Here is a 16,691-nt window from a genome sequence, read left to right as displayed (position 1 = left end):
ACTACACTGATTTTGTCCATTATGTAAAAATCAGCATAGCTTTATTTGTCGATGTAATGAGACCAGTCTGAATCCATGTGAGGTCTACTGTGAAGCAACGTCTTGATGTTCTGAGTCTCTTTATTGAAATGTATTGGATGTACAACTTGGTTCGATCCGTTTTCAAAAGATGGCTTTAGGTGCTATAAATGGTTGATGGCGATAGCTGATTTTTGCTGTATCGTGAAGTGTCAACATCTATCAACCAAATATTGTTTACAAGTCTTTGAGTTTTGTACAACAAGTTTAATTTTTAATGCGTTGAAAATGTCGAGTTTCGTTCCAAATAAGCATTATTTGCGAGAAGTTTTGATTTTCAATTGGAAGAAAAGTGTAGCTGAAGCGCGTCAAATGCTTGTGGAAGTGTATGGTAAATCTGCACCATCGGATAAATCTTGCAGAGAATGGTTTCGACGATTTAAAAGTGGTGATTTTAGTACGGAAGACAAAGAGCGTTTGGGTCAACCGAAAAAGTTTGAAGATGAAGAATTAGGAACATTACTTGATCAAAATTTATGTTAAACGCAAGAAGAGCTTGCAAAAACATTGGAAGTTACTCAACAAGCTATTTCGAAACGACTCAAAGCCGCGGGATACATCCAAAAGCAAAAAAATTGGGTCTCATACGAATTGAAACCGAGAGATATTGGACGACAATTTTGCATGTCCGAAATGTTGTTTGAACGATACATAAAGAAGTTTTTTCTGCATCGAATCATTACCGGGGACGAAAAATGGATTCACTACGACAACTTGAAACCCAAAAAATTGTATGTAAAGTCCGGCCAACCGTCGAAGCCGAATATCTATGGTGCCAAGGTAATGCTCTATTTGGTGGGATCAGACAGGTGTGATCCATTATGAGTTGCTAAAACCTGGTCAAACCATCACGGGAAACTTCTACAGGCAACAATTGATCTGTTTAAAGCGAGCTATAGCCGAAAAACGTCCAGAATATGCAACCAGACACGAGTCTATAATCTTTCATCATGACAACACTCGGCTTTATGTTGCTGTTCTGGTTAAAAACTATTTGGAAAATATCGGATGGGAAGTTTTGGCTCATCCGCCTTATAGCGCAGACCTTGCCCTTTCCGACTATCATTTGTTTTGATCGATACAGAACGCTTTGATTGGAATCACAGATATCTATACTAAATCTAGATTGCTAACCTGTGCCATTAGCATATGACAGTATTGAAGCAGGAAGAATTTCTGGTTTCAACTATATTACCTACAACAAAATGGCCGCTTGTAAGTATGAATGCAGGAGCAGGAACCTTAAAAATTATACCAAGCACGCCACTTGTGCTTGGTCTATCCATATTGTCCTCAGCTTTAAAATACGCACTGGAAATAAAATGATTTTTGGTTGGTTGAAAACTTTCTCTTCTAATTGCGTCAATCTACATTTGCAATATTTCAGACTGATTTACAGGAAATCTAAAACGTGTATGTAATGCTTATTTGAAATATAATCTTAGAATGTCATAAAACTCGTAAGTTACAAACATATATATATTTTTTTTTTTCAACCGGCTCAACTGACAACACATACGCATTAACACATGCGTCGGAGTAATTTTTTTGTTGGGTAAATGGCCGAATCCGGAAATCCTCCCGGACACAGCTATTCAGCCGAACTGGGCGATCTAGGTTTAGTATAGATATCTGGCTAGAATATGCTTCACTTCAGAACAGGGTATCAAAAATTGGCTCAATTTATTCTTGGCTTCAAAAGATGAACGCTTCTTCCGCGACGGAATCCATAAATTGCTAGAAAGATGGGAAAAACTAGTGAATAACGATGGACAACACTTTGAATAAGGTATTAATTTGTTTTATCGTTCAAATAAATGCGTTTTTCAAGCAAAAAAAAACGGACCGAATTAAGTTGTACAGCCAATAATACCATGTGTACAAGTATGAAATGCGGATTTGAGATAACAGATGGTGCACCAATGCAGTGTGTAGTATAAAGATTTGATATGTGTATATGCCATTTGGTTGTGCCATCAACAAAAGTCAACGTGCACAAGTGATAAATTCAAAAAGTGTTTGTATAGTATTGTTTTACTGTGTTCAATATGTCGAAATTTGTGCCAAATAAAGAGCATTTGCGGACAGTGTTAATTTTTTTTTTTTTGTTGAAGAAAACTGCTGCTGCATTATACTGATTACTTCGAGAAGTTTATGGCGAACATGCTCCATCGTAAGATACGTGTGAACGATGGTTTCGGCGTTTCAAAAGTGGTGATTTTGATGTTGCAGATAAGGAACACGGAAAACCACCAAAAAGATACGAAGATGTAGAATTGCAAGTATTGTTGGACAAAGACGATTCATAAACACAAAAACAACTCGCAGAGTAAGTGAGAGTTAGTCAACAAGCTGTTTCCAATCGTCTACGAGAGATGGGAAAGATTCAGAAGGTCGGCAAATGTATACCACATGAGTTGAACGAGAGGCAGATGGAGAGGCGCAAAAATACATGTGAAATTTTGCTCGAACGATACAAAAGAAAGTTGTTATTGCATCGTATTGTTATTGGGGATGAAAAGTGGATTCATTTTTATAATCCCAAGCGCAAAAAATTATGGGTAGACCTAAGCGCACTATCCACATCAACCGCAAGACCGAATTGTTTTGGCAGGAAGACGATGCTTCGTATTTGGTGGGATCAGAAGGATGTGATATATATCAACTGTTATAAAGCCTGATGAAACGGTTAATATCAAACGCTACCAACAACAATTGATCGATTTGAACCGTTCGTTACTCGAAAAATAACTAGAATATTAAAAAAGGCAACAAAAGATTATTTTTCTCGATAACAATGCTCCATCACATATGGCAAAACCGGTTCGCGACACGTTGGAAGCACTTAGCTGGGAAGTGCTAGCCCACGCGGCTTACTCACCAGACCTGGCTCCTTCCGATTACCATTTATTTGCATCGATGGGTCACGCACTTGCTGAGCAGCGCTTTGGTTTGTACGAAGATGTGAAAAAATGACTCGATGAATGGATTGCGGCAAAAGGGGATGATTTTTATTGGTGGTATTCACAAATTATGAAAGATGGGACAAATGTATAACTAACAATGGAGTATACTTTGAATAATAGTACATTATGCAACATGGGGCCGAGTTTTGCCGTTCTCGTCTGAGGATGATGTTTTTAGTACGAAGCGCTTTGCGCGCGTAGCTGCACCTCGTGCTGAAAACAGCATCCGAAATTGAGAACGCGCTCGGCCCCATGTTACATACTATTTTATGCAAAAAAAGTATGTTTCTTGCGGCATTTAAGGGAAAACAAGCGCGTTTTCCTGTCACTGCCTGTTCCGGTTATAAGAGATCAATATACTATTTTCGCTCATGTATTTGACCTTACCCTTAGCGCATGCGCCACGAAACGTTCACAGTTTCTTGACAAAAGCACGTTTGCACATGCGAACCGTACGAGAATATTGATTTTACCGTCCACGGACGCCAATATTCCCCACCCCAAAGATTGTCCATTTACAGTCATGTTATCAACTGTCCCAGCATGTCGCGAAAAATGTGCTTTCTTTGCATAAATTACTTTTTATCATTCTTCCAAATTTAACGTCTTTTTGGAAAAAAAATCCGCATTTTATACTTGTACATTTGGTAATTTAAATGAATAATAGTAGTTTAAATAACTAATACTAATTTAACTGAATGAAATAATTTAGTTGAATAAAATGATTCAAGAACGTAAAAATTTTTAATATGGTCCCAATAATTTAAATAGACTAATAATAGGACAATAAATAGTTTATATTATCCGCTTCACGTTCTCCTTGACTAGCTTTTCATACTTAGTCGTGTAGTTAGCTCCGCACGAAACGAACAAGCACAGTACTTTATCTATGCGATATACTATTTGTAAGTTTTTAAATTATTAATGTATTTCTTAGTCTATTTAAATTATTGGGACCATATTAACAATTTTTACATTCTTGAATCATTTTATTTATCTAAATTATTTCATTTAGTTAAATTAGTATTTAAACTACTATTATTTATTTAAATTATTACATTTCAATAGAGAGATTTGGAACATCGAGACGTTGCCTCACAGTGGACCATGGATTCAGACTATTCTCGCGTTACACTGACGAATAAAGTTATGATGATTTTTACATAATGGACAAAATTAGTATAGTTATACGTTCATGTAGATTTATGTTTAAGTATAGTAATTCGACATTAGAAATGTAAATTAATGCGACTGAAGAAGGACAAGTACGTCCGAAACGTTCCGCTAACTATATCTTACAAGGAGATGACGAGAATTTCGAAATACGGAATTAGATGAGCCATAGTTCATTTGAAAGGGGGGCTTGATGGTATAAAAAATGTATGTTAATGTTAAGTGTATGTATATATTAACAATTATAATGATAATTACAAATACACTAAGATAGACGCATGCTTGACTAACAATAATTATTACAAAACTGTATGTGCGGTGGGCTGCAATATCTCTATCACCAAGTCGGTCATGCTTAACATGCATGCGATTAAAGGAAAAACTGAAACAAATTATATTTTAATGTTACGCAATAAAAATTTCACGTAATGATTTAAAATATGACTGTAATTTTTAATGATAACTGTGCTTTACTTTTGTAAGTCTACTTTATAATTAAAAATTATACAGTTGGAATTTAGAATCACGCGCATTTAGAATCACCATGTAAAATTCTTATTACGTAACATCAACGTATAATTTGTTTCAGTTTTTCCTTTAATCATCACAAGCATGTTGAGCGTGACCGACTTGGTGATGAAGATATTGCAGCCCATCGCATGCACGTATAGTTTTGTAGTAGTTATTAGTCGACCATGCATCTGTATTAATATTTATAATTATCAATTTATAATTATCATTATATAATTTATGTTAATTCTATGATACACATACGTATATGTATATATATAAAATTCATGTTAATTATTAATATTTTTTTGATGAAAAAGTGTTTACAATATTTCATAATATTAATTTTTTTTAATTTTAAAGTTATAAAGATTAAAAGAATCTGAAATATCTTTAGATTTTTTAAATTTTATTTATATATTAAAACATTCGCTTTTTTATTTTAAAGGTAACGATTGATGTATGCAGCTTTTTTAATGAAAGCACGGAAAAAAACGAAGAATCGCGAAATGTCATGCCCGGTGTAAGAGCTGACAATGCCTGGCTTCAGTACAATTACAAAACTCGTCCCTTAACCGCTGAACAGTGGGATGAGTCCAGATACATTCACCAGCCGTATATTGGTTATTACGGTTGGCCAAAGACTCTAGAGGTGTATGCGCCCTCATCCCAGCAACCCAGTCTCGACCCGGAGACACGTGAGCTAACGGATTGTGAGCGGGAGGTCTACACCTTTTTCAACAATTCGCAAAATATCGAGAAACTCATAAACTTTTTCAGCTTGGAAGAAAAAAAGGGCAAGGATAAGTTTAGCGCGCTACGGTGCTTCCTGTTCAAGGGCTTGTTCCGCAACCACGGGATCGTCCACTTGAAACACTTTTTGCCTCATCTGCAGCGGCTGGTAGCGGATAAACACGAAAGTAGCCAGCGATGCGCCGCGGAGTTTGCGGCCGGGATTGTGCGAGGCGCTAAGCACTGGCCGTTCCAGATGACGTGCGATTTGTGGCGGGCATTGTTGCCAATCGTGAGGACCGCGATCGCGAACCTTACGGAGGAAACCGTTGTTGATTGGGGCGTGTGTTTTGCGACGATGCAACAGCACCGGGATCCAAATCGGCACCACTGGCTACTTGAGTGCCTGATGGAAGAACCGCCGTTGAAGGATTCGTTTGTTGAGTGTGGCCGTCTTTATGTACTGCAGTCTGCTCTGGCTCAGCAGTCCTGGCGAGTGACCGAGCTGATGCAACGCCTGCTGAGACGTCTTGAAAATCGATTACTCACGAATCCTTTCCAGAACGTCCGAGAGCGGCTAGGTTCTGTGTTAGTCACCATCTTCAACGCTGATCTAAGGTTCCCGTACATTGCAACTGACACCGTAACCCCGCGAACGCAAACTTTAATCGATAAGATTGTTCCGAATCTGGAGCAGCTTGTAAAAGGCAACGATGCGATTAATCCAAGCAATCTTGATAAGGAAGAGAATTTACTGAAGAAAGTGGCTGACGTCTCGTTTGATGAGTCAAAGGAAACATCGGGATCCAAGACGGAGGAGCAAGCAATGCCTATAAGAATGCTGAAGACCGTTTGTAAGTGGATCACGATCAGTCTGTCTCCCGCGCACTACACTACAACGCCGGGATTTTACCGAATATTTCCGATCATATGTCAGTTGGAAAGCTCGGAAGCAGACGAGGAACTCAACAAATCGTGTTTGCGCACTTTGGCGACGCTCGCACAGGCATTCACGTTGCCGGAGGACATGTCGATGGCATTGACTGCGGTGAAAATCGTATCCGAGCACTCATCTTGGTCTACCAGATTTTCTAGTCTGGAATTTCTCCAAGTACTGATCTTTCATAATATGAGTATAGTTCTCAGCGACGTATCTTGGGTTAATAGCGTTAAAGATATTGTTCTGTGCTTACTGGAAGATAATTGTGTGGAAGTTAGGGAGAAGGCAAGTCAAGTGCTCGGCGGACTGTTGCACTGCACATTTATCACAGACCAAGAGGAGTTACTGGTAAGTTTTTAAAATTCTTTGATAAAAATAAAAATTCTTTGATAAAAAATTTCTTAGAAGCCTGGTAAAAAAATTTTTATGAAATTTTGATGACATTGTTGCATAAATTTTATGTTATGTTTAAATTATACAGAAATTCTGAAAAGTTACATCTTGTTGAAAAGATTATTTTCTACGTTTAATCAATAAACATGACGTTTTAATGAAAATTTGATAAAAATTATAATGAAATTCTAATAAAAAATTATTAATATTATTTTAAAAATAAGGAAATTTTATTGAAATTGTAATGAATTTTTGATAAAATTGCGATTAAAACTTATAGATAGTTTGTAATGACACATTAATGATATTTTATTGAAATTTTGTGAAATCACTGATCAAAATGTTCCAAAGTAAACATTTGGACTTTTTAGTAAATTTCTCACATTTTTTATTGGTTTACTTCACCAATCAATACACAAAGAAGAAATTCACAATGTATATTGTAAATTATAGTGTGTAAGAAAAAACCATTTAATATTGTAGTTGTTTATATATTTCTTAAAAATGGCATGTTACGTTTAAAATATAAGAAAAAGAATAATTTTTATTAAAAAATTGAAAGACGTGAAAGATGTCAGTAAATAATTGGCAATTAATGACCAATGCCTATAAATAATTAGCATATAAATTTTTCGTTTTAAAAATAATAATACATATTTTTAGTAAATATTACATATTTTATTAATTAAATTCCGTTAAATATTTTATTAGTAAATTTTTATTGTAGATATGTTCATTAAATTATTTATCGTTTTTACTTACAATTAATATATTTACATTTTCAAGTAAAAATGGTATTTTAATCAAATCTGTATAAAGATTGGATTTAAAAAAATATAAATTAATTTGCAATTTATTATTTTGAAATTTTATTATTTTAATATTTTTCTTGAACAGTTATTTACTGATGATTGTTCAGGAATTAATGTAGAGATCTTACAAATTAAAGAATCAGAATTTTTATGTGGCGAAGGAACATGTTAAGAAATGCTAAGAAAACTTTTTTTAATTTCATGTACGTAAATTCTGAAATGTCCTAAAATTTATAAAATTTCTTATTTTATAATTTTTGAAAAGAACTTATAGAAGCTAAGAAGAAACTTAAAGTATTTTATTTAGAAATTTTCAGAAATTTAAAATAAGAAAAGTTCTTAAAAGTACGAAATATTATGAAGATATTACGACAATTTTTTTTAGATTAATGAAAATTTCTCAGACAAATAACAATTATTTTTAGAATTCTTTATAAAATGTTTTAAATTTTTATATAATTTTTTTAGAAAATCTCAGATTTAAAATTTTTTAAAGTTTTAATTGATTATTTTTGAAAGAAACTCATAAGTTCTGAAAAGAAGCTTAAAGTATTTTATTCTGAAATCTTCATAAAGTAGCACAAAAACGGATCAATGACAGTTATCGGTAAATTACATACGGTTGTAAAGGTACAAATTAAAAAAATAAAATTAATTTATTGTAGATACGTCATATGTTTTGATTCTCTTTGTAGTCTTCTTCAGCAATACAAAAAATACATTCCGCTAAATTATCCTCAATCTGACTAGGTTGAGTCACTGTAGATTCCTAATGTGCGGCGTGGAATCCTCCAATTAAAACATATGCAAATATGAAAGAGATAGCTAAACTTTCCCTGAAATTATATCAGAAAAATGCCAACAGTGCCTGACATCGGAAACCACCACCATGTCCAATATCCTCGTCTTTCCCAGCACTAAAACTAGAGCTAGATGTGGGAGAATCTAAAATCCGTTGGCGTTGTCGATGGGGAAGGGCAGCAGACGAGGACTTGGCGTTTCCAGAGCTCGCCTCATCTACCAAACATACCGAACCTCTGCAACGGAAGTACTGGCCTCGCCACAAAAGATGGTAGGGCCTGCGCCCCGGCGAATACCGAAAATCACTTAGAAACTACAGGGAAAATCTTCAACTCTCCAGGGAACAGAAATGCTCCCAATGAGGAAAGGACCCTTAAGACTCCAAGGAAAAATATCCACCATCAATCTTATGAAAAGATTCGAGAAGACCTTCCACCCCTGAGCGTTTTTGCATAGATGTCTGGAAAAGAAACCGAAGACATCCCTTTTTTAAAAGATATTCTCAGACAGACAAGGAGTGGGGAAGAACTGTAAAATGCCAAATGAGATGAGTCATAACTCATTTGAAAGGGGGGAACAAGTATATTAAAAATGTAAAGGGTTAGCGCAAATGGGCCTTACTTTTTAAGAAAATTGCAATTAAAGTTTAACATTAGGACGTTTGTATTAGAAAAAGTACTAGAATCTTGAAGCAGTATCCAAGAAAGCGTCGTGGCTGAGAAGGCTAGTGTTACATTTTTTTCTCCGCGGCGGACCGGGTTCGAATCTTTGCATCATTTTTCTTTTAAGTCTTTTGCTATTATATTTTACATTTACATTATCTTTATTATTTTTTAAATTAATAGTAATGTACTTACATAGTAAATTAGTACATAAGACCATAGTAAATTAGTTACGAGTAAATTATGGTTTTATAATTAATGATATTGTAGAAACTCTCAAAGTGTACTATTTTACGAAATAAATATGCTTGCTAAAACCTAATTATTTACATTTATAAATAATTTTATTATAGTAAATAATTATTAAATATTTTTATTAATTTTTTATTAATAAAAAATTGCTTAATTTTATTATTATATATAAGTACATTATTATTAATTTAAAAAATAATAAAGATAATGTAATTGTAAAATGTAATAATAGCAAAAAATTTAAAAAAAAGCAAATGATACTGCGGAGATTCAAACCCGGTTCGCCGCGGAGGGAAAAGTGTAACGCTAGCACTTAGCCTTCTCAGCCACAACGCTTTTTTAGATACTGCTTCAAGATTCTAGTACTTAAGGCTCCTGAGTACTCGCCGCGGTCATATTGAAGTCGTGACGTCAGAAGCGAGAAATTGCGTGAAATGACACGTAATTTTGTCCGACATGCCATTTGTAAATAAAGCCGATTTGGATAAAACAGACTAAGCAGATGACTTTAAAACACTTCTAAATATCGGTCACGACTATTCTTTTTCCGCCTCACAGTCAGTAAATAGTTGTAAAAAGCATGTAAAGTGAAGCAATTGAAACAGGAAAACACATGGGTACGTAATTTTGTCCGACGTGCCATTTCTAAATAATGCCAATTTGGATAAAACAGACTAATCAGATGGCTTTAAAACACTTCTAAATATCGGTCACGACTATTCTTTTTTCGCCTAGCAGTCAGTAAATAGTCGTAAAAAGCACGTAAAGTGACATGTATTCAGACAGGAAAACACACGGATAGCTATTGAAAGGAGTGAAAAATGTACTTTTATGTATAAAATTCAAAGAAACTTTACTCGCGGTCCATTTTTACGAATATAGTAAATACGAGACAAGTCATATTTTCACAATGAAACACATAATAACAAAATGACATGCGCGACAACATCTCATCGTCAATCTGTCACGTTTCACGTATATTAGTTCTAATTTTGTCCGCGACGAAATGTCGCTACCGTCAACGCGGAGTTCTCGGCTGAGGAGTCAGGAGCCATAAAATACAAACGTCCCAAAGTTAAACTTTAATTTCAATTTTTTTAAAAAGTACGGCCCATTCACACTAATCCTTTTACACTTTTAATATACTTATTCCTCCCTTTTGAATGAGCTATGACTCATCTCATTTGACATTTTACAGTTCTTGCCCACTCCTTGTGAGTGACATTATAGCATTTTCGACGGGTAACATGAGCACTGCTACCAGTAAAAAGGACCTCCCCAATCTCTTATCGAAGTCAGAGTCTTTCAGTCCACGCCCCAATAGTCGTCAAAAGCTTACATATCTCCAGCCGTCCCTCCACGACTTTGCAATAGCAAGTACAGAAAATGTCTGAGGATTATTAACCCTTAAACACAACAATCTCGTAAAATACATAAACACATTTTCCGGTTTGGGAAACTTTTTCAACATTGAAAAGCTATAACTTTGATTCTAATCAATATTTTTTAACAATCTTTTTTTTAAATAAAAGTTTAGAATTTCAGAAATGTGACTGCACAATCGGCATTGCTGATAAATGATTTATTATGAAGTTATAAAAAAAACCATTCAGTAAAAATAAAAAATTGTTTAAAAAGCTATTTTTTCTTTAAAAAACCATATCTTTGCAACAAAAATCTTTTAATGACTTTACAATACGGTGTTTTAAGGCTAAAGAGTTATACGTTCGAAAAAAATTATTTTATTGTTATTCCTATTAAAAAGTATAATTGTGTAACAAGACGAATATGAGGTATTTTTAATTAACTCAAAGCGTCTAAAATTAAAAAAACCATTCTGATGTGTTTCATGATATGTTTCGGACTCTGCGCAGTAGCCCCCCTTTTGTATTATATAGTATTCTAACTTTGGTCAAAGTATATGCAAGTAACATATACAAATGCACTTATTCAAATGTGTTTTTCTAGTGTTTTTTTTTATATATATAGTTACTCACAAAAAAATTTTACTCACACAATGGCAGCCCCAGAAACCCCCAACAAAACTTTGCTGCCGTGTCGTTCGAATTCTAGTTTACCAATAAAGTTGATCTACTATATCAATCGAAAGATTTCAAACTTTTTTTACTCTCTAGTTCGAATCTCTTATCTCATTCCGTCTTCACACAGCAAGCGTTTGAAATTTCATATGAGGTTTTCCTGACCCACTTGTGTGTTTCTTGAGTGCTCTGTCATCTAACACGCCAAGCCCCAAATTCCGAAAATTTTCAGAGTTCACCACGGAATTAACACATTTCATTTTTGAAGGGGATTTCAAATAAAACCCCTTTCTCAGGCAAGTTCAAGTAATTAAAGATAATCTTGGCATCTCCATTTAGAGACGTACTTTGCCAAGCGACGCACTTCAGATCTCGATGGGGTTTTCTGCGATCGCAGATTTTTCCGGGAGTCAACCCTCCGAATAACCCATTGAACAATGATCTGTCCGTGCTGGACCTGGAGTGCCTGGTAACTTTTTATTCCTTGTCATCGAATCCTATACGTAAGGTTGATGATTGACCTCCCCATATGAAGGAATTGATAACAATGAGTCTATCACTGGAGTTTTTTTATGGGAATTGGTTTTCCCATAGACATAATAAACCTAGACTGTGCGATCGAGGAGTGAGAGTAGACTTTACGCTGAAAAAAACATACTCTGTTTCGTGACTGTGCGTTCTCTCTTGTAGGTGAATGCATACAGAGCGTACATCTGTTTCACTTTGTCTTTCAATTTTCGCACACACGTATGTACGTTTTGTATGCATGAGCTAACGAAAAAGAATGCACGACTATGAAACAGAGTGTGCCTTTTTTGATCTGAACTTTACCATCCATTTTTTAAAAACCCCAAGATCGTAGTTTAACAAGAGAAGTGCACGAAGTGATAATTGCGAATGGGTACGAATTATATATTGTTAGAAAGGTCTTGTCGAGTAGAGTTTAGCTGTGCACTATTTTGCTTGAATAGCGCCTCTAGAGAGTGCTGTGTGCAATAAAAGTTAAAGTTATATAGCATGTTATATAAGTCCGAAAACGTTAAAATATCTCGAAAATGATCAATTATAGCAAAAAATATGTCAGAAACAAAATAGAGCTTAAAAAGTTTGCCTAATGATAACAAAAGTTGATTTTAGGTGGTCTTTGGAGTCAAAAAATACTGCGGAAGTGACAAGTCGTGGGATTCGCCTGCTCGTGCGAGCGTGAACACACATACACATGCTAATGCCGACAATACTTGTTAAACTTGAGGATTTATAATTCGAAAAATTTTCATCAAAAAAATGTTTGTGATCAGTGTTTTAAAAACGTTTTGACATTAATTAAAATAATGTGCAAAGAAATAGAGGGATTTATTAAAGAAGTTTAATTTGATCCTTTTATGAATTTGAAAATTTTACCTAAAATTAACTTTTATTATCATTAGATAAACTTTTTAAGCTCTACTTTGTTTCTTATATATTTTTTGCTATAATTGATTATTTTCGAGATATTTTAACGTTTTTGGACTTTTATTAGTCGCTATATAACTTTAACTTCTATTGCGCAAGCGCCCTCTATAGCTATTCAAGCGAAATGTTGCATAGCTAAACTCTACTTGGCAAGACTCTTCTAACGATATATAATTTGTACTCATTTGCAATCATCACTTTGTGCACTTCTCTTGTAAGTATATTATGTCTGGTGCCCCCAAAGGAACTGTCGGACCCGATCACCCATACATCGTGTTGGCTATCGGGTGAGAAAAAAAGAGCAAAACAAACCTCATATGAAGGAACTGATAACCTCGACGAGGAACTGATAACCTGGTAGTTACGAGCACTCACGCGCTCACACATATACAGATGCGCACGCGCACGAAGCAAATACATCAGGGCACTCTGCATCTAACAGCACAGTCATCATGAGTATACTGAATGTAACGCGTTGCCGCAAGAACACCCGAACTCATCATAAAGTATCCTGGACCTGCCGCAAATTTACAAGGGTGTTAAGCGACCCGGTGTTGACCGCCGCAGATGGTGGCAGTCAACAACCACGGGAAATTATGCGGAATTTAGGCAACACATACGATGACGACTTGCACCGAAAGTCCCGCTAGTAGGAACTCAAATACATCCGCTAACATAAATGCCACTAAATACTACAGGATAACACGTGATAACATATCACATGAGGTCTTTTGATGCCTCTGACTTTTTTTTATAAAGATTGTACTTTTTGCGGCCCGAGCAGTGAAGCCAAAGACCTCGATTTCCTTCCGAAAAAGAGGATTATGGTGTAATGGTTTGGGCATCTTGATATTGCCAATTCTCGTTTCTAGAGGCTCAAAAAGCCTCCAGATCTTTGAGGAAGAAGCACGTTTTATCTATTATAACTACACTCAACTTTATATTTTAATTTTTTCTATCTATATATACATTTACTGTTTGATATTTCTTATTTAGGTAATGTAATGGTTTCACTTGTCACAAATGTAATAGGCAAAACACACGTTTAGACCACGTAATATACGTTTTAAAATTAGCGAGTTATTTTATCATATTGATAAACTAATAAATTTTCTATTTATTTTTGTATCCAAAGTTGCACATATTCTTAATCTTTACGAGTGAATCACTTTTTGACAATTTTGTTTTTTAATTCATAGATGTGTTATTATTGTAAGTGGATGTAAGGGAGAGTTTATAAATTTCCTATTTGCATATATTTGAATTAGAAGATGCTACACTCATCAAAAACATAGAAGTGATCTAGTCGGACTGAGAATTAAATAATGTTGCTTGCCCGCCCTGAGGAAGCGACTATTATCAATTCGCGCAAGGCGATCGTTAAGCGCGACAGAAGAAGATCGTTCCCTGTCAACGGTTGCTGTTGTTGTCGTGGTCTTGATCTTTCAAACGAGCTGTCATGTGTTTACATTAAAGTTATCTTTATCATGGTGTAAAAAGAAAGGTGAATCGTTCCGGTGGATGCGCAGTAGACTAAAAGTAGTGGGGGACAGTCAGCCAAGCACGCTTTGAGCTTTTATGCGAAAGTCAATGTGGCTGCTCATTTGAATGAAATTGTCACATTGAATGCGACTATATTATTGTTTATCATAATCGTTTATCGTAGAAATCAGTATTTTTTGCGATTAAAATACCAGTGTGACACTGAAAGTGTACAGAAGATGCCATTGTGTTGCGTGCAAAATTGCAAAACCCGGACTGGCCGTGGTAACAATATAATGTTATGTTATTTTCCAAAAGAGCATAATTTGAGGAGACAGTGGCTTTAAGCTTGTTAAAGAAAAAAAGATTTAAAACTCAGCTGTGATGAGTTTACATTCCAAATGCCTAATAAATATAATTTTTTTATATTTCACATATATAATATATTTTTTAACTTCATTTTTGATATTTTTAATCAGCGCGCTTAAATAAAAGCTCAAGCTCTGATTAGTCAAGATTTTAGACCTTTGCCATTATGCGCATTGGTTTATTTTTCTACTTACACCATGATCTCTAAGTCTGTCTTCTTGTTTCGGGAGTGCGCGTGTTATTGTCACAGCGTGAGTGTGTGAGAACGACTTTCCTGGTCGTAACATTTTGGAGACTTGTTCGGGATAGAATGGACAAGCAAAGAAAAACGACGAGCTATGGTTCTCATGAATATCTTACGCCGAGGAATTTGCACACGTTCCTCGAGAGACGCCAAGCAAACGACGTCGACAGCGGGAACTGATCGAACGTTTGAAATATTGGAGGTGAGACATCGAGCGTGGAGACGCTTCTTTGGACGGCGATAGAGGAGTTTAAGCAGATGCGCGAAGAGCGCACTATAGTTACAACGCCAAGAAAATCTCGCGACGCTTTTGCGACAGCGTGAAGAGGAACTCCGATGTCTTCGAGAGGACATAAATCAGCTAAGTCCTTCTAATAATAGTGCCGCAAAAAAAACCGGAAATACGCGCGTACATAATGATTCGCAAAGTTATTTTTATCTGTTCACAAATGGGAAGGGAAAATTTTGCTGCTTGAGGCTGTCTCCTTTCACGCGAGGAATCATGCATTTCACGGGCTAGACGCGTTGGGTTCACGTAGTTTTACTAAGATTTGTAATTTTGGGTATTGGTTTGATATATCAGCATTTACATCTATAGTCTTCCTTTTTCTTAATAAAAATAAATAATAGAAAGCAATAAGCGTAAATGTTGATACACAAAGTCGATGTGTCGACAATTATAAATCTTGAACATCATTGCATATTGCTGTATTTTCCTCAAGTAAGCTTTTCTTAAATATTGTTCCAAAATAGTTTTAATGTCTCTTTAGTGAATTATAGAAACGAACAGCGTAAATTTTGTTTCGAGATGCGCGCGACTGTCATGCGCATTTTCCATTTTTATTTTCTCTCGATTTTTACGATTTTTATTGATGTATGGCATGTTGTTTCCTTCTAATCTTCTATTTCTTAATTCGTAAAATAGAGGGAGTGAGAAAGTTTCGGTTTTAGCTTAGAATTTTTTTCTTTTTGGGATTGAGATTTCGTCCCAGGAAGGAGGGAGACAGTCTGAGATTTTTTTCGTCCAAAAAGGCGTTGGTTTGAGAATGATTCGGTAACTCGGGGCAGTGGCCCGGGTTAGAACAGGAGGCCGTCGTGCTTTCCTATAAATCTTCACCTTGGACTTGGGTTTTTTCAAACGCTTAGAATTAGTTTTCATTTCTTGGCTTAGCTCAAGGGAATGGATTTGCAGCGAATGGTGTTCAGTTTCCTAAAGCAGAGGCTTTGGTGAAAGCAGAAGGTTGTCATTTTTGTTTGATATTGCTCAAGACGACGCTCGGTAACCTGTAGCAGGAGCCCAGGATAGAGCAGGAGGTCGTCATTTTGGTTTGAATCGCGAAGGATGACGCTTGGTTACCCGTGGCAAAAGCTGGAGAATAGAAGAGAGTATAAAATTTCTTTTTCTCTCAGAAAGGTGTTGGTTTTGGGAGTGACGCTGGTGACGTTCGATAACCCGTGACAGTGGCCCGGGGTAAAGCAGGAGGTCGTCATACTTCTCAAAAAATCCTCGCCTTGATAGAAGAATTCTAAAGGTTCTTCTTTTGTCAGGAGTTGAGAATGAGCTTCGATTCTTTTTCTTCTGAATTGTGGAGGACAACGCTTGGTAACCTGAGGCAGGAGCCCAGGGTAGAGCAGAAAGTCGTCAAATTAGAGTATTTTGCGCGAGAATTTTATGTCAGGATTTTATTTAAGACGTAGGGGACGTAAATTCTGTACTAAAAGGTTTTTCTCTTGCAGGCTTATGTTGTTTGAAATATGATACTTGTCGGATTTTAATTTGTTTTAG

General features: G+C 35.6%; 1 protein-coding gene across 4 annotated transcripts in view; it reads left to right on the top strand.

The window, feature by feature from the left end:
* Positions 1-16,691, top strand: part of LOC105208186 (proteasome activator complex subunit 4) — a 75,237-nt gene that overhangs the window by 54,172 nt on the left and 4,374 nt on the right. For all 4 annotated transcript variants that reach the window (XM_039458597.1, XM_026140853.2, XM_039458596.1 and 1 more), the window contains one exon: positions 5,176-6,747. In XM_039458597.1, the coding sequence (XP_039314531.1) occupies positions 5,176-6,747 (1,572 nt within the window). The remainder of the gene's footprint in view (positions 1-5,175; positions 6,748-16,691) is intronic.

This window comes from Solenopsis invicta, chromosome 16 (genome assembly GCF_016802725.1).
Source record: "Solenopsis invicta isolate M01_SB chromosome 16, UNIL_Sinv_3.0, whole genome shotgun sequence".
In the NCBI taxonomy this organism is placed as follows: Eukaryota; Metazoa; Arthropoda; class Insecta; order Hymenoptera; family Formicidae; genus Solenopsis; species Solenopsis invicta.
The sequence above is the reverse complement of the archived record's forward strand: the minus strand, read 5'-3'. Positions and strand labels throughout refer to the sequence as shown.